Source organism: Myotis nattereri (assembly GCF_964212035.1).
Source record: "Myotis nattereri genome assembly, chromosome: 1".
NCBI classification, from domain to species: Eukaryota; Metazoa; Chordata; class Mammalia; order Chiroptera; family Vespertilionidae; genus Myotis; species Myotis nattereri.
The window spans coordinates 228799776-228822017 of NC_138075.1; the positions used below are offsets into that span (position 1 = coordinate 228799776).

Below are 22242 nucleotides of genomic sequence, written 5' to 3' on the forward strand. Positions count from 1 at the left end.
TCTTTTCTCCAGGGCAGCGATTTTCAACCTTTTTCATCTCGTGGCGCACACAGACGAATTACTAAAATTCTGCAGACCCCGAACAGTAGACTATATTTTTTGCCCATCTGACAAAAAAATAGGTATAATTCTGATTCATTCACCCTGGGTGGCTATGGCCGTGTTGGCTGCTGTTGTGTTTTTATGACGATGGACGGGAAAGGCGGGGCCTGAGTGGTCCGCATGGCCCCGGAGTAACGGCTGCTCTGGGAAAGAGCAGAATCCAATAGGGTCTCCTGGGCACTTGTCACAGACACGGGGGTTAAGCCCCAAATCTGCCGCTTCCTCCATACATGGGGCTGAGCAAGCTGGACTTTGGGCCTAACCTCCTCCCTCCCGGAGGCACACAGACCCCGGGGCTCTGTGACAAGATAAAGCGCCGCAGGGCTGGGCGCCCCGGATCCTGAGCTCTCCCCGTCACAGCGTTAGTGACCTGTGCAGTTAGACAAGCCAGTGGGAAGGCGCCAGGTGTCCTGCAGGGGAAGGCTGGCCCAGAGCCTGCCGCAGAGGCCGGTGTGGCAGAGCCGCCACGCACGCGGCAAGCAGCTGCCTCTCTCTGCCTGTGTCAGTGAGGGCCCACGCAGCTCCTGCCCGCCTCCTGGTGTGGGCCTGTGGGCGTGACCACGGAGGACAGTGCCCTTGCTCTCAGCGAAGCAGGACCCATCCTTCCACACTCGGCTCAGGTCTCACATGACCAGGAAGCCCGCTCTGCCCGCCCAGGGGGAGTAGGGTCTGGCTGCTTCTCCACGCGCCACACCAGCCACGCGTCCTCCGCCAGACGCGGGCCCCGTGGGCGGCCTGTGTAGTCTGTCCTGCGGAAGCTGTGCTCATTCCCCTGCGCGGCTGCTCCTCCTTAGGTCGGCTTCCCACGCCCAGCTCTAAGGGCAACTAAAGAAAGTGATTAAGGAGACAAGGCGGGGACGGAGAGGCAACAGGACTTGGAATTCCCGATGGGAGCGAAGGGATGAGTGGGAAGCAGGAGCAGAGACCTGCCGTCGCCTGGTCGCTAAGTCCGCGTGGCCAACCTCCCAGTCCTCTGCTTGGGTTTTGGAAATCCTCAGGGAAAAGACTTTTTCAAAAGGGGGAGGGGCCGCAGCACCAATACCGCCGCCCCCTCCCCCCCCTCCCCCCCCCCCCGCTGTGCTGTCACTACACAGTGTCACACTCGCTCCAGGTCACGTTCTGTCCCCGGCTCTGCCTGCTTCCCGACAGGTCCCATTGGCCGGCAGAGGCTCGGGGAACCGAGGGGTCCCTGAGGTCACCAGATGAGGACACTCAGCCACCGAGCTCACTGATGCAGTCACCGTTCCTGGCTCACCCGCACGTCTGTAAACGCCACACTCGGTCTCCCTCCCTTCCCTGCTGCAGCTTACCTCCTGCGCAGCACGTGCGCAGTGCCGGCATTCCGTGCACCAGAGACCCAGACAACCTAGGCCACACGGGGGTTATTCGAGGCATCCGGCATCATGAATGATGAACCTTTCCCCAGACTAACCCACGGTTATACCCCAGGCACAGAGAAAGGGCCTCCCCCCTGTTCTATGGGCCAGGGTTCCCTGCCCTGTTCTATGGGCCAGCGCTCTCCCCACTGTTCTATGGGCCAGGGTTCCCCGCCCTGTTCTATGGGCCAGCGCTCTCCCCGTTCTATGTGCCAGCATTCCCCTCCCTGTCCCACGGGCCTGCCGGTGGGAGTACTGCAGGTATTTCATGAAACTGTCTCTCTACTCTGAACTCCACTTACAGCCACACCGCCTGCAGAGCTCATGAAGTACTAAAGGGTGAGCACCCTATGCTGTGAGCAGCTACAAATGAGGTTTTGGGACTGCTGACTTCATTTTACAGAGCCATGTCCTGTGAGAAGTTCAGTATGTATTTAAAAGAATTGTTCCAAACTCAGAATCACAAATCCTTCACAAACCAAGCTGTTTGATGTTCTGTGGCATTTCTGTTTGCTTTCAACTTGCGCCCTCGTCTCCAGAAACGCAGCCTCTGCACATTTCTGAGGAAACCTGACCACTCGGCTTCTGGGAACGCGGCTCTGTCTTCTGACTGGCCCTACGAAATGGCTCATGTTTTTGGCGTCTGCACACACACACACACACACACACACACACACACACACACACACAGCCTGAGAGTCCTGGCAAGAGCTGCTGTCGTGGAAGTTGCAGACCAAACGGGGAGAAACCAACCTGGCCCGACTCCGAAAGTGTGTCGAGTCACTAAACAGCCCTCACGCTCTCACCCTGACAGAGGGTGTGCGCCTCACTCAGAAGAGACCGAATGGTGACGTTAAAGCCACATTTCAAAATCTGGAAAGCCTAGAGAGTAAGCTGATGACAACAGGGAGTAACTCAGCTTGTACGGCTACGAAAGGGTCACAGCCCACACTTAAGAGTTAACACGACATAAAGCCATTAGAAGGAAACATGGGCAGAAATCTTCAGGGCCTTGGATTAAACAACAGTTTCTTAGCTCTGACATAAAAGCACTACAAAGGAATGAAATGCTGACACACATGACAACATGGATGACCCCTGAAAACTCACTGCTAAGTGAACAAAGCCCGTCAGGAGGGAAAGGAGTGCGTGTACACAGACGGGAGCCTGAGACAGGCAAGTGGGTGAGGACAGGGGAGTGGTAGCCTGGGGCTGGGGCGGGCAGTGGCCGCTCCGTGGTGAGTGTGGATTTTCTCCTTGGGGTGATGAAATGTTCTGAAACTAGATTAATGGTGATGGTTGCACAACTGTGAATATACTAAAAACAATGAGTCATACTTTAACAGGGCAAACTGTGTGGCGTACCTCAATAAAGCCGATATAAAAAATTATTGAAATAATGTATTTCTCCAAATACAATGAGCGGCATGGTCACCAGGGAACCTGGCACAGCAGACAGGCTGACATAAACAAGGACGCGCGCAGCGCAGAGGGGCGCAGGCCCACCGCCCTCCACCGAACCCAGTCGGAACGCCAGGCCGGCTCCGTGCTGGCTGTGCAGGTAAAGGGCTAAGCAAACATTCCTGAAAGAAGCAGCTGGAAATTCTAGAACTAAAAGCTACCATAAGGACACGCTGAATAGGGACAAGTTTAATAGAAGATTAGACACAGCTAAAAAGAGAAACGGTGAGCTGGAAGGTAGGAAGAAGTTGACCAGACTAAACATTTTTTAGAAGGGGACAGTAAATACAGGAGAAGAGAAAACGAAGGATGCAGTGAAAAGGCCTCACAGGTACTTAAGTGCCGTCAGGAGGCGGGGAGGAAATGGGGCCAAGTTCTATTTAAAGAGAAATGGCTGAAATTTTTCCTGAAACTTAGAACGATGACAACCCACAGATTTCAGGAGCCTAAGGAACCCCAAGCAGAATAAATAGAAAAGAATCTGCATCCCGGACCAATAGAGTGAAACTAGCACATCCAAGGAAGACGTGCTAGAAGCAGCCTGCAGATGGGCCAGAATGTCCTGAGGAGGAGCGCCACAGTGACCGCCCTGAAGTCACAGGACATCCCCCGACCAAGGACCAAACTGTTCAGGTTGAGCCGTTTGCACCTGCCTGAAAAAATACAAATTAAAACAGCCAGTGAGCAGCTGGCGATGCAGCGGCTCAGCAGCCACGCGGACAACTTGCCTTCAGCCACTGCTCGGCCTGCTCCCGGCTCTGCACCGCCAGCACCAGCGGGTCCGTGCCCTGCGGCGTGATCTTCAGCTCATGCTGCTTCTTCTTGCCGTCCTTCGGGATGTAGGCGATGCTGCAGCCCGGGAGGGGCAGCTCCATCTGCGGCTGCTGGTCCTTGGAGCTCTTGTAGCACTGCACCGACAGAGACACCACGTCAGGGCGCGGGCGCGGGCACGGGCGGGAACCCAGAAAACGTGGCAGAATGAACACAGGAGCATGGGCGCGGCACCCGGAGGTCGGACCACCAGGAGCGTGGGGCTGCCCGGCGACTGGAAAAGGGGCCTGCACACACCCACGCTCACCTGCTCCACACCCACGCTCACCTCCGTGCATGTGAAAATGCATCTACCCAGGAGCTCAGCAAAGTCTACCGACCGTCACTGGCACGGCCAGCGGGAACCCGAGAGGCTCTGCGCTGAGGCTGGCGGTCTAACCGAGCTTCCTCAGTAGGTCCCCTGACTACGATTTAGGAGGTTTGGGGACATGCACGGCCCTGCACACTTGGTGTCCCTGCCTCATTGCCACCCTCTCTCTGAAAGACAGACGAACGACTTCAGTGAGAGCACAGATCTCAACACATGGCGTACAACGGTGCCTGCACAGGTTGGCCTCCTAGTCGAGTGGAGGACCCGGCATCTGGGCCCAGCTCTGTCGCTACTGGAGCTGGGCTCTGGCGTTTTCTATGTTTCTGAGCCTGTTTCCTCGCTTGTAAAAGGAGTGACCGGTACTTACTGGAGTTACATGAAATGATTAGTAACGACAACATCTACTCCCAAGTAGCGAGTGTCATCATCACAGGAGGCACCTCCTGCACCTCAGCCTCACAGATGCCTGTTTGGCAGACTAAGTTAACCTGGTTTAGGACCTTTGTTAAGTAACCTGTAACTTTGGTTACGTAACTTGCCAATGCCAGGTGACCAAACAAGTGGCCAACTCAGGACTCTAGCCGCAACCCAGGAGAATCCTACACTTGCCTCTAAGCCATCCTCCAAGGAATGGGTACATGAATGCCTATTTTCAGAAGTAATTATCTACAGTTCCAAAACCATGCCTCTTGAATGACACGTGGATGAAATATATCCACTTTTTATAATATTTAAAAAATATTTAAATATTAATATTTAAAAAGGAAGAACCGTTCTAGCTGGTTTGGCTCAGTGGATAGAGCGTCGGCCTGTGGACTAAAGGGTCCCAGGTTCAATTCCAGTCAAGGGCACATGCCCAGATTGTGGGCTCGATGCCCAGTAGGGGGTGTGCAGGAGGCAGCCAATCAATGATCCTCTCCCATCATTGATGTTTCTCTCTCTCTCTCCCTCTCCCTTTCTCTCTGAAATCAATAAAAATACATTTTTTTTAAAAAGCTTAAAAAATAAATAAAAAGAACAAAAAATACACCCAAGCCAATAGAACTTGGATTGCTGTGAAGGTTACATGTCTGGATTTTTCACCGTCTGCGTAGGTGGGAGGGAAACTGAGTACAGAAAGGAACCGTCACAGCTCATGACCCGGCCACGTCCCCAGGGAGCTGATGAGCCACTTCGGGAGGTCGCTGCGGGGACCGGGAAGCTGCCGAGGCAGAGAGCAGCAGGGCATCTACTCGGGTGCCCTAAGAGCAAGGCCGCGGGAAGAAGTGCCACGCAGCGCACTGCAAGGCGGCGGTGGGCCAGGGGCTCGGAGCTGGAGGTGCCATCGGACCCCCGAGGCCGGGCCTTCACAGCGCCCGCCCCTCGCAGTGGATGCAGAGCCGCTGGGAAGGCTGTCTGCTGGGCCCCTGCAGTGAGGGGGCAGGTCCTTGCAGCCTGCGGGGCTCTCGGCAGAGGGGAGCAGGCTCCGCCCGGAAGGGCAGAAAGACACTGGCAGAGGCGTGCCTCCCAGGAACACTCAGGCAGCTTGAGACCAGCTTCCTGTTTCCGCCTCTAGTTGATGTGCTGCTCGGGCTTGGGAAGCATTGACCTTGTTGTCCTGCTAATCTTTTCTTCAGTGTCAACAGGGGTCATCTGGGCAGTTGGCTCACAGGCCATTTTTGAACCGAAACAAAGTCCCTTTATAATAACAATCGCTAACTTTGTCTCCACACGTGAGTGAGAACAGGCTTCCACGTGGTTTCCCATTCATTTCTTCTGAGACGCTTGCAGCTACTCTAAGTGGTGGGTGCTATCCCCCCGGCTGTGAAGATGGGACTTAGGGCAGGAGATGGAGAGTGAAGGAAAAGGAGGGAGGCGTGCGGGCAGCCTGCAGCAGGGGTGCGGCAAGGGTGACACTCGGACGGGGGACCCCGCGGCAGCAGGCTCCCGTGTGGGTTTCAGAACTGCTTTCACCAGTCGCCTGTGTACTCCGCACCGCCCCCCCACCCCCCCGGTGTATTTTTAAAGCATTGATGTAATATACCCACATCTTGCACCATCATGTCAGATTGTTAATAAGTTCCATATTAATCTCCCTCATCTTTTTTTCATTCTTTACTTTAAAATCCCCCCGCGCCATTTTTGGCATGTTCTAAATTTGGGAACTTTTAGGCCACACACGTGGAAAAAACATGTACTCTCTCTGTTTTTTAAAAATAATTGAACAAAACCACTAATTAAAAAATATTCAATGTCCTAAGAATCTAGTGAAATAAGATCCCCAAAATTCACGGGTGAATCGATAGAGTTAGCGGGCCCACTGAAGGGTGACATACAGAAACATAATTTCTCATGTTCTCTTTTAATGACAGAGTTTGAGTGATTTTTTCTCTCAAGGTTCATTTGAAGGAAAAACAAAAAGCAAAAACACGCTCTAAAAATCATAATTCTGTAACACCAAGGTTCCTGAAGCTGGAAGGAGGTGGGAAGTGCGGCAGGAAGGGCGAGGGGCCGCCATGAGCCGTGCTTGCCTCCCGAGCAGGTCCTGCCGGAGCCTCACCCAGCAGCGGGTCTGTGTCCAGCCCCTGCCTCTCCGTCACTTACCCTCTCTTCCTCCTCAGCCTCTCACAGAAAGGATGGGGGCGGGGGGGGGAAGAAAGGAAGGAAGGAAGGAAGGAAGGAAGGAAGGAAGGAAGGAAGGAAGGAAGAAAGAAAGAGAAAGAAAGAAAGAAAGAAAGAAAGAAAGAAAGAAAGAAAGAAAGAAAGAAAGAAAGGGCTGGCCTTTAGCTTTCCAAAAGCATTTCCTGTGCTGGCCACGCTCCCTGGACGGCGCAGGCCGCCCGCCCCCCTGACCTGGCTGTGAGGAATCCACTGACTCATGCGAATGGGAAGCCCCATCCTGCAGCCTCTGGCCAGTCAGCTCTGTGCCTTCCCCTCACACAAACCGCAGACAGTGCGGACGGGGCGTGCCCTCTGCCTGCTTTAGATGAACCTCCGCACTGAAGACTCGGCCTGTCAGCCTGTCGGGGCCAGCGCGGTGCCAGCATGGGGCGCTGCGAGCTCCCCACCAGCGCGAGGCCTGTGCGTCCCTCTCCCCTGGGCTGAGGCTAGGGCTGCTGGCATCTGTGCCACCACGGGGGACGCCGAGGAGCCCTCAGCGCCTGAACACAGGGCCGCCGGCGAGGCTTTACCAGTAGTTTGGTGTCTTTGATGACGCAGAGCAACTTGGTCCACTGTCCGAAGCGCTTCTTGCGCAGCAGGAAGGCACAGATCTTGGCGTCCTTCACCAGGTCCATGGAGGCCTCCTCCGAGGGCCACTGGTGGCGCGTCTTCTTCCCCTTGCCATCCTCCTCCTCCTCGTCATACGATTCGTAAGAGCTACTCATCGCATCCGAGTCATAATCTGTTGGCAATAAGAAAGTGAAGACCTCGTCGCAGAAACCCTCCCTGGGCTCAGGGGTGCACCCTTCTACCCGCCCGTGAGGACGGGCGTCGGCATTGTGTGCTGGGACATGTTAATGACCACGAGGACACACAGCTCCCCGACCTGGGCAGGGGGGCCCAAAGGAGAGCCTTAACTAAGGGCTGGGCAGTGTGCAAGGCTGTCAGGGTCCCACGCCATCCTGTGTCTGTGGGAGCTGGGGGTAAAGAAGGGGGGCACCTCTGAGGGTCCCCATGCCGTCCTGTCTGTGGGAGCTGGGGGTAACGAAGGGGGGGCCTCTGAGGGTCCCCACGCCGTCCTGTGTCTGTGGGAGCTGGGGGTAACGAAGGGGGGGCCTCTGAGGGTCCCCACGCCGTCCTGTGTCTGTGGGAGCTGGGGGTAACGAAGGGGGGGCCTCTGAGGGTCCCCATGCCGTCCTGTGTCTGTGGGAGCTGGGGGTAACGAAGGGGGGGCCTCTGAGGGTCCCCATGCCGTCCTGTGTCTGTGGGAGCTGGGGGTAACGAAAGGGGGACCTCTGAGGGTCCCCAGGCGGCAGCTGAGGAGAGTCTCGCCGAGACAGCTACTCAGCAGAAATGGCCCAGGAAACCTGCCTGCCCAGCAGGAGCCTCGGGGGAGATGCCTGCACCCGGCGCCCCTCGCCCTGCAGACACCCGCCGGCACAGTGAGCGCAATCTCGTGCGGGTGAGGGGGGGGGGCGCCCACAAGGACAGGCCCCCAAAAGCCCTTCCCTCTGCCCACAGGGAGCGTGTCTCCTCGGACACCTGTTCCACAGCACTGAGCTCTCACTCCACAGACTCACAACCCGAGTTCCCGGAGGGGTCGGAGGACACCTGCCCTTCCCCGCCCTCTCTGACCACCCCCCCGCCACGCCCACAGGCCTGGGCCCTGCCTCCTGCCCACAAAGGCCTGGCTCCCCCACCGTCCGCGGCCCGCACACTCACTTGATGTGATGTATTCCGGAGCTTTCCCAGGACTCAGCGGCACGGCCTCCTCATAATAACCCTCTGGGAGCGAGGACGTGGGCAGGGGGGGCGGCCCGCTGTCGGGGGGCTGCAAACAGAAGGGACAGGAGCGTCCTGGGAGAGCGCCCGGGCCCCGAGGGCACTGAGGGCGCTTCCCTTTCCCCCGGGAAGCCTCTGGGCACATTCCAGTGCTGCTAACCCAGAGAGCGTCGCCCTATGAAGACGGGTCTCCATGATGTTCCTGCTCACTGTCCCCAGCTGGCCTGGCCACACGCCCCTCACCCGGCACAGCCGCCGGCAGGGACCAGGGGTGTAGCCCGTGTTCCGGGAGCACCTTGCAAACCCAGCTCTGACACCGGGGGCGCGCCCCCCAGCACTGGCTCAGGTGCCTCTCCTCTTTGTCCCCACAGCTGCCCCCACACCCCTGCCCCGCCGAGTCTGCAGCGCTGGCTTCTCCGAGGCCCAGCCTGAGCTGGGAGCCCTGGGATGATTCGGATCTGTTTGGTGCTCATCACAGTCAGCGCCAGGGAAGCAGGGACTGAAGGCGTGAGGAGGTGTGCCCGGCTCCCAACACTGCCGGGACCCTGTTAAAAAGAAAAGGGGGGCCCGGCCGGTGTGGCTCAGTGGTTGGGTGTCGATCTGTGAACCAGGAGGTCACGATTCGATTCCAGGTTAAGGACACATGCCCAGGCTGAGGGCTCGATCCCCAGTGGGGGACATACAGGAGGCAGCCGATCAATGATTCTACCTCATCGATGCTTCTATTTCTCTCTCAATTAAAAACAATAACAACAACAAATAGTGAAGAAATAAATAAATAACTAGGTCATCACTGCGTACCACTTGGCCTCAGCCACCTGCGGCCCAGGCGGGGCAGTGGCCCTGCTTCCGGCAGCTCTCCTCCTGGCGGAGTGACCGTGCGGACGTGAGAGAGAACTGCCCTGTGGCCGACTGCGCTCAGACTTTGAGTGAATGTCCCATTTCCCTGGTAAGCTCGCGAGAAAGCAGCCAAGGGCAGAAAAGGGGGATCCACGTGAAAACCCTGTGAGTGGGCCCAGACCGCAAAGGTGGCAAAGAATTCCAGAGCAAGTTCTGAATGCGTACGGTCAGATAAAATATATATTCCAGGAATATGTATGTATTTTTCTTTTAAAGAACTTTTTATCCCAGAAGAAGCATTTCAACGTTTCAGAAAAGGCATTCCAGTGCTGCTAACCCAGAGAGCGAGTCAAGTCCCAGCTCCACTGTCGATATTTTGCCGCTGAGTCCTCTGATTTCCACAGCCGTGTAGCCGCACTGATTGTCAAAGAGACACAGCCTCCAGGAAGGCTCCCTGCCGCCTCCCTGCCGCTCCCAGCGGCTCCCACACACTCAGGGGCGGCCTCCTTTCCCCCAGAACCTGATGGCATCCCTCCGAACCGGCAGGGGGCCTCCTTTCCCCCAGAACTGGACGGCCTCCCCCCGAACCGGCAGGGGGCCTCCTTTCCCCCAGAACTGGGCGGCCTCCCCCCCGAACCGGCAGGCAGCCTCCTTTCCCCCAGAACTGGGCGGCCTCCCCCCCGAACCGGCAGGGGGCCTCCTTTCCCCCAGAACTGGACGGCCTCCCCCCGAACCGGCAGGGGGCCTCCTTTCCCCCAGAACTGGACGGCCTCCCCCCGAACCGGCAGGGGGCCTCCTTTCCCCCAGAACCTGACGGCCTCCCCAGAACCAGCAGGCGGCCTCCTTTCCCCCAGAACCTGACGGCCTCCCCAGAACCAGCAGGCGGCCTCCTTTCCCCCAGAACCTGACGGCCTCCCCAGAACCAGCAGGCGGCCTCCTTTCCCCCAGAACCTGACGGCCTCCCCAGAACCAGCAGGCGGCCTCCTTTCCCCCAGAACAGGACGGCCTCCCCAGAACCAGCAGGTGGCCTCCTTTCCCCCAGAACCAGGTGGCCTCCCCCCCGAACCGGCAGGGGGCCTCCTTTCCCCCAGAACCGGGCGGCCTCCCCCCCCAACCGGCAGGGGGCCTCCTTTCCCCCAGAACCAGGTGGCCTCCCCCCGAACCGGCAGGGGGCCTCCTCTCCCCAAGAACCGGGCGGCCTCCCCCCCCAACCGGCAGGGGGTCTCCTTTCCCCCAGAACCCGGCAGCCTCCCCCCGAACCGGCAGGGGGCCGGCGACTCACCAGCCAGGGCTGCGGGATCTCCGGCAGAGGCATCTGGGGAGGGGCCGGCAGGCTGCTGGGGGTCTCCTGCTTCGGAGCCTGGTCTCTCACTTCAGAACCTGCAGGTGTCAGACAAACACAGGCCCGGGTGAGGAGGACGGCTCTCACCTCCTCAGCCCAGAGGACTCCTCACAGACACCGCCCTGCAGGGCAGGCGGATTCTCCTCCATCTTACAGAGAACCTCTGGCTGGAAAAGGTTAAAGACCCCGCCGCAGCCCGAACGGGAGGAAGTGGTGGGGCCGCAGCAACACCTGTGCTTTCCCTCGGGGCCACGGCCTCTCAGGGACCTGCTCCCTGGGCTCCCCCTCGGCTGCCCGTGCCGTGTCTGTGCCCTAAGGGCAGAGGCTCTGGGAACAGCAAGTCTGTATGCGTCCCTCCTGGCCTCAGAGGCTGTAACGGACGCTCTTACTGCTGACATGAGGGCACAGCGCGCCCTCCCAGGTCCGAGCTGGGAAGGAAGATGCAGGCGGCTGACGTAAACACACGGGAGCGCGAGGCAGGGCGGCCAGAGGGAGGAAGAAGGAGCTCCCATTGGGCGCAGCCTTCTTTCTAGTCAAGAGCTCGCCTGGGAAGACTGCGGACGCCGTCACCTCCCAGTGACCACCTGCGCGGCCAGCTACCGGCGGGGAAATACGGAGTGAGTCCCTGCCCTCCGACGCTGCAGCACAGGCAGATGCTGGCGGAGAACTGGCACAGTTAGAGGAAAAGAAAGGAAGGGGACAAACGTAACCCGCCAGTGGGTGAGTCTCAAGCAGATGAAAGAGCCACGGAGGAATCAGTGAAGTGGAAATACCGGAGACACGTCAGAGAAGTGTGAAGAGACAAAGGCCTGGGACTCAGTGGGCGGAGGGGGAGGGGGGCTGTGGGCGGAGGGGGAGGGGGCTGCGGGCGGAGGCCCTGAGGGCGGAGACAGGGCTGGCCGAGGGGGCGAGCTGGGGAGAAACGCTCTGAACGTCTCTGTGCAGGGGTTTGGAAATGCGCTATATCTCCTTCCGGCCCGACAACCCTCTAGGGGTTCGCAGATGAGGAAACTGAAGCAGAAAGAGTGACTGCGAGGTCACATATTGGCGACCGGCCAGCCAGGAAGCCAAACCCGTCCGTCTGCACTGCCTCCGACCCTGAAGAAATGACCCCTGCTGAGTCCGGGCGCAGGACCAGAGGAGACATTCACCCTTATCCGAAAAGGCACCGGCAGACTCGCTCTTCCAACCACACACTGTGTGGGACCAGCGGAGACACGCATGGAGGAGGCGGGCAGGGAGGCACGAGACCCTTTCCACAGTGAGCACTGCCCATGTGCCCCAGGTCCTCTCCTGAGCTCCCTCCCGGGGGCAGGTCCCCACCCACAGGCCTCCCGTGGCCCCCTTCAATCTGCTACAATTCCCCCGAGGTCCAGATGCAACCTAGCTGTGTCCTACATGGCTTCATGGCCTAAAAGCCAACGAGCTGTGCCCTCAAAACGGACAGAGTGTGAGCGACAGACCTCAGCAAGCCATGGAGAAGGACCCCTCAGTCCCCTCCAGCTTCCTCCCCGGTCTCCCAGAACCCCCCGGGCCCCCCACACGGCCCCCCCCCCCCCACGCTCTCACTGAACGGACCGATTCCCTCCGAGGGTTCTCCTACTCCCTGGTGTACCACATGCTGGCCAGGCTGTCCCCACCTTCCCCGTCCTACCCTCTGGCACAAGCTGGCCCGAGGCTGCTCTCTCTGAAGGGCCTGCTGGCAGCGATGGCCATGGCTGGTACTGGGAGCATGGATCTCAGAGCTGCCATTGTCCTAATGGCTGGGGTTGGTTCGCTGTGCCTAGACTATGTGTGCAAACACGTGGTTTACACCAAACACCGGCTGTGGTGTGCATTTGACTGGGCAGAGGGATGCAGGGAGCTGGGGGAGCCCTGTTTCTGGGTGTGTCTGGGAGGGGCTTCTGGAAGAGACTGGCACTGGAATTGGTGAGCTGAGTGGGCGGGCAGCACCCATCCGGGAGGGCCCGGATAGCACCAAAGCTGGAGGAGGCTCTCGGCTGGACTGGGACATCCCTCTCCTCCTGCCTCGACACCGGGTCTGGCGCTTTGGACTCAGATCAGGACTCACCCTACCAGCCCGATTCCAGGCCTCCCGACCGAGCTAACCCCCACCGCTGTCCTGGTCTCTCCCTGCAGCGAGATCGAGGGCCTTCTCAGCCTCCATAGCCACAAAAGCAGCCCCTAAGTTAATCTCTTCTCTCCTCTCTCCTCTCTCCCGCCTCCCTCTCTCTCTCCCTCTCTCCCATTGGCTCTGTTTCCCTGTCACCCTGACACACCCTTTTCTGGGATTCTGGGGTTCGGGGGCTCACAGGTGGCTGCGCTTGTTCTGCTGAGGGAAGGCCAAGCTCCGTGCGACACTCAGGGAGGGACCGGCATAGGGAAGGCTGCACTCGGCTCCTCCAGTCCACGCCGCCTTTCCCCTCCACCTGCCTGTGCACCCTCCCTACCCCTGTAACAAACAAATCCTGGGCATGAGAAGGTACCATTATATGCTGAGTCCGCCCAGTGAATCTCCAAAGGATGGGGTGCTCTGGGAGCCCTCAACACACCCACTGTTCCTTTAACTCCTTAAAGGCTAGCACCTGGCAAACACTAAGACCTTCAGTGACAACTTCCTGATTGAACAAACTCCTACGCTACTAAACCAAGGACTACGCTTTAGGAAAGGGTGGGGCTAGAGGTGTGCCAGGCCAAGGGGATGGGGGGCGGGGGGCACGCACCTCTGGAGGCCTGTATCCTGAGCAGGATGTCCGCGATCACGGCCTTCTTCTCCCTGACCGTGGACGTTAGGTATTCGTGGTCCAGGAGTTCAAGAAAGAGACGAAGTTCCACTATTAACTCCTCCATCGCTGAAACAAGGGAGGAAGGTGTTATTAGACACGCTGATTTGCAAAAGTCAAAATACAAATGCCAATCTGACTCAAAGCCTTTCGCTTCCTTGCTGGCTGAATACGGCGTTCCCACGTGAACAGGCCTGCTGGAACCGGGCCCCCCAACAGCGTCACGCACCCTCTTCCGGACACGCGTGCTACCCCTGCACTTGCTCCCAGGCAGCATGCTCGGCTGGGCGGCACCCAAGCCACGTCGCCGGCAGATGGAGTCAAGCCTGACATCACCCCTGGTGTCATTCGCACCATATTAAATTCCAGTGTCAAGGGGGAGACTGAGTTTCAAATGCCAAGCAGTTTTCCAAGAACCACCAGGACCTGGTCTCGGAAACTCACACCCGACGCTGCTTTTGTCGGGCTGGCTCCCCGCACGAAGGCTGTGCACGTGGTTACACGGTTGCCACAGGGATGCGGGAGGCCAGGAGGGCTTCCAGGGCACGGTCAGGCCTGCTTCCCACCGCGTCTTCCTTCTAGGGCTGGGCAGCCCTTCCCTTGATGTCCACAGACAGGCTGCGTGGCGATGTCAGCACGTTTTAAATCATGAGCAAGTTTTAAATCACCAGAAAGATTTAAATCATCAGCAAGTTTTTTGTTTGTTTTTGTTAATCCTCACCCGAGGATACTTTTCCATTGATTTTTTAAGAGAGTGGAAGGGAGAGGGAGAGACAGAGAGAGAAACACTGATGGGAGAGAGACACATGGATTGGTTGCCTCCCACTCGTGCCCTAGCCAGGCCCGGGAATCAAGCCTGAAACTGAGGTACGTGCCCTTGACCAGAATCGAACCCGGGACCCTTTAGTCCTCGGGCTGATGCTCTATTCACTGCGCCACACTGGCTAGGGTATCAGCAAGTTTCAAGTCATGCCTCTAACCTCTGCCAGACTCCTTTTAGGATCGCGCTGTTCTCATCACATTAAGGCGCTATTCGCCTTTTTCTGCACTCCCGGTGCAAACGCGAGGGTGGCCTCTTAGTCAAAGCAGTGACCCCACATGTACCGGTGGCCACTGTACCTCACCACACACCTGCGGCCCCAAAGCAAAACCAACGCTTTCGCTCGGAAGTGTCTGGTGACTCTGATGAAGCAGGAAACCCACTGCTTTTATTCCATCTCCAAACCCTCGAGGACACACTTCTTTAATGCCCGGGGCGGGGGGGCGGGCACTTCTCAGCCTGAGGCAGCCTGGCTGCCTCGCGGGAAAGCGTGGTTTTCTGATCCGTGTCATGCAGCGGCCAGCAGTGGGAAGGTCGGCACCGCTCAGTGAGCCACGACGTCACACGGCCATGCGCGGGTCGGACCCCTTCACGTGCATCAGGCAAAGTGCTCTAACACAGCAGAATGCAGTGTCTTTTAAAAATATATTTTTATTCATTTCAGAGAGGGAGGAAGGGAGAGGGAGAGAGAGACAGAAACATAAATGATGAGAGAGAATCATGGACCAGCTGCCTCCTGCACGCCCCCTACTGGGGATTGAGCCTGCAACCCAGGCATGTAGCCTGACCGGGATGGAACCGTGACCTCCTGGTTCATAGGTCAATGCTCACCCACTGAGCCACCCGGCCAGGCTGAAGTGCTCCTTTCGCTATGGCTCTGGAGTCCACGCTGCAGATCACCTTAAGGAACTAGCACTTGTCAAGTTTGGGTGCAGAATCAAAGAAAACGACCCACGATTTTCTGAAAAGGCCCTAAGATACTCGTCTTTCCAACCACGTCTGCGGGGACCAGCTCTGCTCACGTGCTCCCACCAGAACCAGGTCTCGGGGCGCTCGGCACAGACGCAGGGGAGAGCCGCTCGCCTCCGGGAGGCCGGCCTGCGTCCGCGACCTCCGCAGAAGCAGCCGCGGTGCGCTCTCAGCCACCTCGTAGCTGAGCACGGCCACTGCTCAGAAATACACATCATCTCTTATATGAAGCGCTAACGAGTCTGCCAGCTCTGAGTTCCGGTACGGCGAGGGCCTGTGATGTCCCCACACAAATGCAGCTCCTTGGGTCTTCACTCCGTATTTTAAGACCAAAAAGTCCTAAGAGACAGTCCGGGAACTGCTGGTTGAGGGGATTCCTTCCCATCCTGCTCTTCCTCCGGCTCCAGCAGCCTCCGCAGCTGAAGACCCTGACGGAGGCGCGGGCACAACTGCCGACGGGCACAGCATCCACGCGTGCCAGGCCTCAGAGCCAGGGCAACGACAGGCCTCATCCTGAGAGCAGGACGACTTGTCGAAATGGGAAAAATAAATGAAACCGGACACTTACCTTAGATCATATCCAGAAAGAACTATAAAGACACTTGAGAATCAAAATGTCAAAAAGTGCAAGCATTAAGTCCTTGCGGAGAGGAGGTGCCTTCTTTTATAACCTTGGTGTGGGGAAAAGATCGTCCAACTTCGACTCGGACTCAGATGTAAACGGAAAGGACGGATGGAGGAGACGAAGAGAAACAAAAGCCTGCGGCCCTGGAGAGGGAGGCCGAGTGGTGGCCCGCACGCCCCCGGTTCCACGCGTCCCGGGACCTGGGGAGCCGCCCTTCGCTGCTGGCCCGCCGCCGCCACGGCGCCTCCTGCTGCCGTCTCAGAGGCGGGGCCGGCACTGGCTTCACAGAGCCCCTGTCCCGTCCCTCAGGGAGGACCCGGGGCCACCTCTGAGGCCCAGGGAAGAAGACGTCTGTGACACATGGCTGGCCCAGGACCAGCCTGCTTCCCTGACCCGCCCTGTCCCCGGCCTCCTCTTTGCAATGCCTTCTGCCGACCTGTACCGGGCTCCCCGCCGCCGCCTCCTTGTCCAGCCCATCTCCTTCCCCTCCCGCCCCTGCGTCCCTCAGCTCGTCTGAATGAGGCAGTTTCCCGGCACACATCGGGCTGCTTCCCACGATGACCTCGGCGCTCCCTGCTGCTCTCTGCGGGTGCACCCTCACCGGTGCCTCCCTGGCTGGTCCCACACACACACCCCAACTCGCCTTGTACCCGTCCACGCTCAGCTCGGCTACCAGCACCTCGGCCCCCCTTGGTCAGCCTCACCAGCTGTGACTGCGGTGACTGTCTCCGCCCCCGTCGGGGGCCGTCTGGTCGGGGCCTCCGTGTGACCTCCCCCTGCACCGAGAGGGCCCAGCACGAGGCCTGCCAGGGAAGCTAGCCCCCCAAGACACGCGGTACGTGCCTGTGGCTCCCTCGCGGCTGGTTCCCAGATCTCCGTAACAGACCAGAGTCCTGGGATGTGTTGGGAAGAGAAGGGTGCAGAGAAATACCAGAGCCCGTCCTCAATAGCAGCTGCTCCGTGTGACATTCTCAGAGCAGACAGCCCAGGGCGGGCGCTCTGACAGTTCACCTCTCAAGCTGGCTGGCGGCACCTGGGCAGGCCTCTCTGCTGGGGCAGGCGCCAGGGGGAGCACTCGGAGGGGCTCAGTGAGGGACACGACTCATGCGGCAGGGAGCACGGAGCTGCCACGCGGCAAGGCCCCAACATACTTTCCCTTATAGGGTTACGGCCGGGAGGTAGGCCGACTCCCAAACACTTCCCGGCCTCCGGCCTCCGCGCATAGCCGGCTGGGCTGCCTCAGAACAGGCGGCGGTGCTCTCTGGGAGGGAAGACTTGGGACCCCAGGTGGCCCTGAGTGACTCAGGCTGAGCACAGGGCCCTGGGCCACAGCGCGGGATGACAGCTCTGTGCAGGCAGCGGCTGGGGAGACCGACCGCGGGCTGGCTGCATCGGAATCAGAGGGGAGAGAGCAAGGCCTCTCCTGTCGCTCTCCTGTCAGCAGGACGGACAGCCACCGCTCAGCCTCCGCACTGACTCCACCACATCCACCACGTCCCAGCGGAAAGCCCACGTCTATTCTGAGTCCTGAGAATCTGCCGCTCCGGCTGTTTAGAGGCAGCAAGGAGTCCCCAAGGAATTGCTGTGAAAATCCACAGAGCACATTCTTTGGGGAAGAGATCATGGTTTGTACAAGTCAGATTAATATGTGGATGGATGATTCAAGCCCTAACAGAAAACATCCCTCCATTGTTGTGTGAAAAGCAAGAGATGAAACCCAGACCCACACATGCTTTTCCTGGTCATGATGATGTACGTACCCCGACCGCACCCCAGGGCCCCGTTTCTCTCTTCGGAAGCCTGATTCCTGGGCTGCAGATCAGGACCCCGCACTCCCAGGGGAGGCGAAGGAGGGAGGAGGGAGGGGGGAGGTCCGGGTCACTAGGGTTCGCGGCCAGGCTGTAAAATACATTCCCAGGAGCTGACACAATACGTTTCCTCGCACACACTTCCGACGAGATGCCACGCACCTCCCCAGCCACTCCTGTGTGTGATAAAAAGCCAAGCCTACGCCGTCCAAGTTGTAGCTTAGCCTCTGGGGGGAGTACGGGGGAGCGGCTCCAGGGCACGGGACAGGACTGGAGATGCTGGCCTTACCCACTGAGCGAACCTCAACCCCCGGCCACCCCAGACCGTTTCCTACAGCGGCTCGGAGAGGGCAGCTGCTCAGCATTTGCTCTGCCTCCCGCAGTCGCTACCGTGACAGTGCGTTTCGGATGCCCCTGACCCCGGCCGGCGGGGCTGACACTGCGGACCAGCGGTCAGGAGGGGTGGGAGGAGGGGCCCACAGGAGAATGGGGTGAAAATAGCCTCCTCGAGACACGTGGGCAGCAGGAGGCGTGAAACAGATGACACGATGCCTCCACCACTGGAGCTTTAAGCGCCACCATCACCAACATCTCAGGAGAAGGAGGGCCTCCAGGTCACCGCAGGGCAGGCCTGCAGTCCAGCTCGGAGCTGGTCCCGCACTTGCGCACCGCACAGTGGGGGCCTGACGCCCTTCCCGTCGGGAACAGGACTCAGCTATGATTCTTAGAGATGCCGCCCAGCTCTACAGCTCTGCTCTTACACGCTCATTGTGGAAACGCGGAAGGGGCAGGGTTTTAAACGCCTCCTTTCTGTCCTCCATGCCCGAAACCAGTGCCTCTCAGCTTCCCCGGGGGCACTGCTAGGACGCAGGTCCTGGCTGCGAAGGTGTGGGTGGGCCTGGGAGTCTGCAGGCCTAGCCAGCTCCCAGGGGTGCCCCGCTGGGTCCACGGTCCCGTTTCCAGCAGCCGTGCCCTGAGCTGCACGGAACCTGACAGCGTGTTTCAAATGCAGGAGTGACCCGCAACGCTCCTCAAAGGAATAACAGACACACCGCCGCCCGCACTCACCTGCCGCCCGCGACCTCAGGGAGCACCAGGGTCTGCCAACGAAGTGAACCCACCACCAGCCCAGCAATCAGGAGAGGGGACCGCTGAGTAGGCAACGATGCCCCTGAGGATGCGCTGGCATCTGGCTGCTGCTCCCCAAACTGTCAGGTTCAGCCAGACCCAGCATGCCGGGGTGATGGGGCTGATGCCCGTGCACAGCTCATCCCATCCACACACATCCCAGTCGGCAAACACCGGAGCCTGCCACCGCCTGTTGTGTAATGAGGTCTCCCTGGGCCCGGCCGGAGAGGCTCAGCTGGCTGGGCGCTGTCCGTGCACTGAGAGGTGCCAGTTCGATTCCGATCAGGGCACAAGCCTGGCTGCAGGTCTGACCCCCAGCTGGGGAGCATAAGGCAGGCAGCCCGTCCATGTGTCTCTCTCACATTGAAGTGCCCCCCCCCCCCCACACACACACACACTTCCTTTCTCTAAGTAGGTCCTCAGGTGAAGATGTAAAAAGGAGAAACTTCCCCGGGACGGGACGCAGCCCCGGCCATTCATGTGCCTCTTGCCTGCGGTGCTTCCGGGAGCGAGAGCAGAGTGAGGCGGCTGCAGCAGAGAGCAGACGCAAAGCCTCCACCATGCACGGCGGCCCTTCACAGGAGAGCCGGGAATGAACTCCAACAAGGACAACCGGAACCCGAGACGGAACCAGGCCGAGCTGCGGAGGCCGGCGGAGGGTCAGGCAGAGGGACCCTGCTGCCAGCAGCTCGGGAAGAGCGAGGGCAGGGCCTGCTTAGGAGTCAGTCTGATCCCCTCAGAAGTGCCACCGCCTTCCCGGGCGACAACTCACATATGACCTCTATGACCCCGCAGAGCTGCTTTCTGAGCATCCCACCTGCCTCCATCCGAGGAGCTGAGGGGACAGCCCCCAGGGGAGGAGCCTGCGGCCGGTGACCAGCCCACAGCAGGCACAGCATGAGCCCCCCATCCCTGCAGACGGGGCCCACCCCTCTTCCATGGTGGGGGAGGGCGGTGGGCAGAAGGGCTGGGTGGCATATGGCAGTGTGCTAATGGAAGCCAATTAGCGCCACGGCTGCTCTCACAACAGCGTCTCAGGGCTGGGAGCTGCTGCGCTCACAGGGCGATGAGACAATGTGGTGGCTGCACCGTGTCGATACGGCGATGCAGACCCCCAGTCCTGCCTGCTTTCTGGACGTGCCCCAGGGCCCGGGACATTGTCACCATCTCTCTATGGATTGAGGAGCAGAGCTGTCCACAGGGTTTTGCTTTAAACATACATATATTTTTAAATATATTTTGATTGATTTCAGAGAGGAAGGGAGAGGGAGAGAGTTGCTCAAATGGAAAATAAAATAATTAATAAATAACAATATAAGAGAGAACCTGCCTGGAGAACCTGGCTATGCTGATCATCTGAATGCTGTCTCCATGTTATTCATTCTTTGCTGACTCCGTCCACACCTTTGGGAACCCCTGGACCTGATGAGGCTGGACCCCAACATTGAAATATTTGGGAAAGAGAGAATGAGCATAAAGCCCAGAGTTTGTTGAAAAGGAAATTATTGACTCGAAGAAGAGACATAGAAAAACATTTTAGTAAAAGAATAATTTTCAAGTTCAAGCTGTCAGAACATTTTTTTAAATATATGAATATATTTTTCAATTGGCAATTGTTTCACATCTATTGCAATCACTGGCAAAGATACTGTGCTTGAGGAGAACGAAGCTGGTGGCATAAGTAAATACTTGTACTTGCTACCTCTCATAACTACATTAAAATTACAACCAAAAGACAGAAAAACTTTCATCCAGAACCATGGGAAAGCTGGCTGAGTAGAAGTTCTACAACTAGAAGTAAAGAAGAAAGCACACTGAGATCGGTAGGAGGTGCGGAGGCGCCCTCAGAACGGGGTGGCAACCAGGTGTGCTGCTTTTTTTAATAGGGACGGAGATACAAGCTCCTGATTGCTCTAAACTCCAGTTCCGGGGGAGATTCTGGGGACCCAGACTCATACAGGGAGAATCTGGACTGTCTGGCATCAGGCCAGAACGTGAGGGCAGCTTTCTTTCAGATGGAGGTGCTGGCAGTGGTCATTGTTCCTGCACCAGGACCTCTCCAGTGCAGGACTGACTGGAAGCCATTGCTCTGCCTTGGTGATTCCCTGAGATTCTACCCCACCCAAGCTGTGCGCAGCAGTTTTGCATATAAATGGCCTATTTTTTCTCAGCCTAAAACCTGTCAAACAGGCAGCAGGTGTGTCAGAGAGCCCCAAAGCTACCAAAGGAAGGCCCAAGGCTCAGCAGCAGCAGCCTTCCTTGCCTTACAGCTAAGCCTCATCAGAGCACTTCCAAACCCTATACAAAGAGGAGGAATATGCAGATCTCCCTGTAGCTCCTCCTAGGTTGTCCTAGGCAGTGGCTGACTTTGCACCTCCTTGGAGATCCAAGAGCCAGTGTACCCAGTGATCAGTGTGAAACCATGCCAAACTACAAATCTTCACATCCATAAGCGACAAGCTCAAGGGGCAGACTCAGTGAGCACCAAAGCCCCACTGAAGTGAGTCCTGCCCCATAAGGGTGTCTCCTGCACAGCAGCTCTTTCATTGTAGACACAGCTGGTCCTCACAACCAATTGGCCTGGAGGTCAATTCCTTCCAGTGATGCCAACAGCAATCAAGCCTTAACTACAACAAGACTGTGTACAGAACCCACAAAGAGGTGCACCAAGAGTGTCCACCACAAGTGATTGGGGAGGCTGAGCCACTGGGCCCTCTAGGACACATACCACACAAGGCCACTCTATCAACACAGGGAAGCAGCCAAAATGTGGAGACAAAGAAACATGTCACAAATGAAAGAAATGGATGAGAGCAAAATACTGGATATAGAGTTCAAAACCATGGTTATAAGGTTACTCAAGAATATTCTAGAAACCTCTGAGGAGCTTAGTGAGACCTTCAAGGATCTTAGTGAGAATGCCAAAAAAATGGAAAAGGCCCAGTCAGAAATTAAGCATACACTGACTTAAATAAAAAATAATATACAGAGATTCAGCAGTAAACTAGCACATCCCAAGAATGAAATCAAAGATTTGAAATAAGAGGAAACAAAAAACACCCAACTGGAAGAGCAAAAAGAAAAATGAATCTAAAAAATTAAGATAGTGTAAGGAGGCTCTGGGACAACTTCAAACATACCAACATCCAAATAATGGGGGTGCCAGAAGAAGAGAGAGAACAAGATATTGAAAACTTATTTGAAGAAATAATGGCAGAAAACTTCCCCTACCTGATGAAAGAAATAGACTTACAAGTCCAGGAAGAGCAGAGAACCCCAAACAAGAAGAATCCAAAGAGGACCACACCAAGACACAAATAATTAAAATGCCAAGGGCAAAAGACAAAAAGAGAATCTTAAAAGCAGCAAGAGAAAAACAGTTAGCTACCTACAAGGGACTACCCATACGACTGTCAGCTAATTTC

At 57.6% G+C, this 22242-nt stretch overlaps 1 protein-coding gene across 1 annotated transcript in view; it reads right to left on the reverse strand.

The window, feature by feature from the left end:
• The window catches only part of AFAP1 (actin filament associated protein 1), an 85481-nt gene that overhangs the window by 33821 nt on the left and 29418 nt on the right, over positions 1 to 22242 (reverse strand). Inside the window, exons 3-7 of the mRNA XM_081091859.1 lie at positions 13408 to 13536; positions 10625 to 10722; positions 8443 to 8551; positions 7251 to 7462; positions 3668 to 3847 (exon numbers count right to left, since the gene is read on the reverse strand). Coding sequence (XP_080947985.1) covers positions 3668 to 3847; positions 7251 to 7462; positions 8443 to 8551; positions 10625 to 10722; positions 13408 to 13534 — 726 coding nt within the window. The 5' untranslated portion in view covers positions 13535 to 13536. The remainder of the gene's footprint in view (positions 1 to 3667; positions 3848 to 7250; positions 7463 to 8442; positions 8552 to 10624; positions 10723 to 13407; positions 13537 to 22242) is intronic.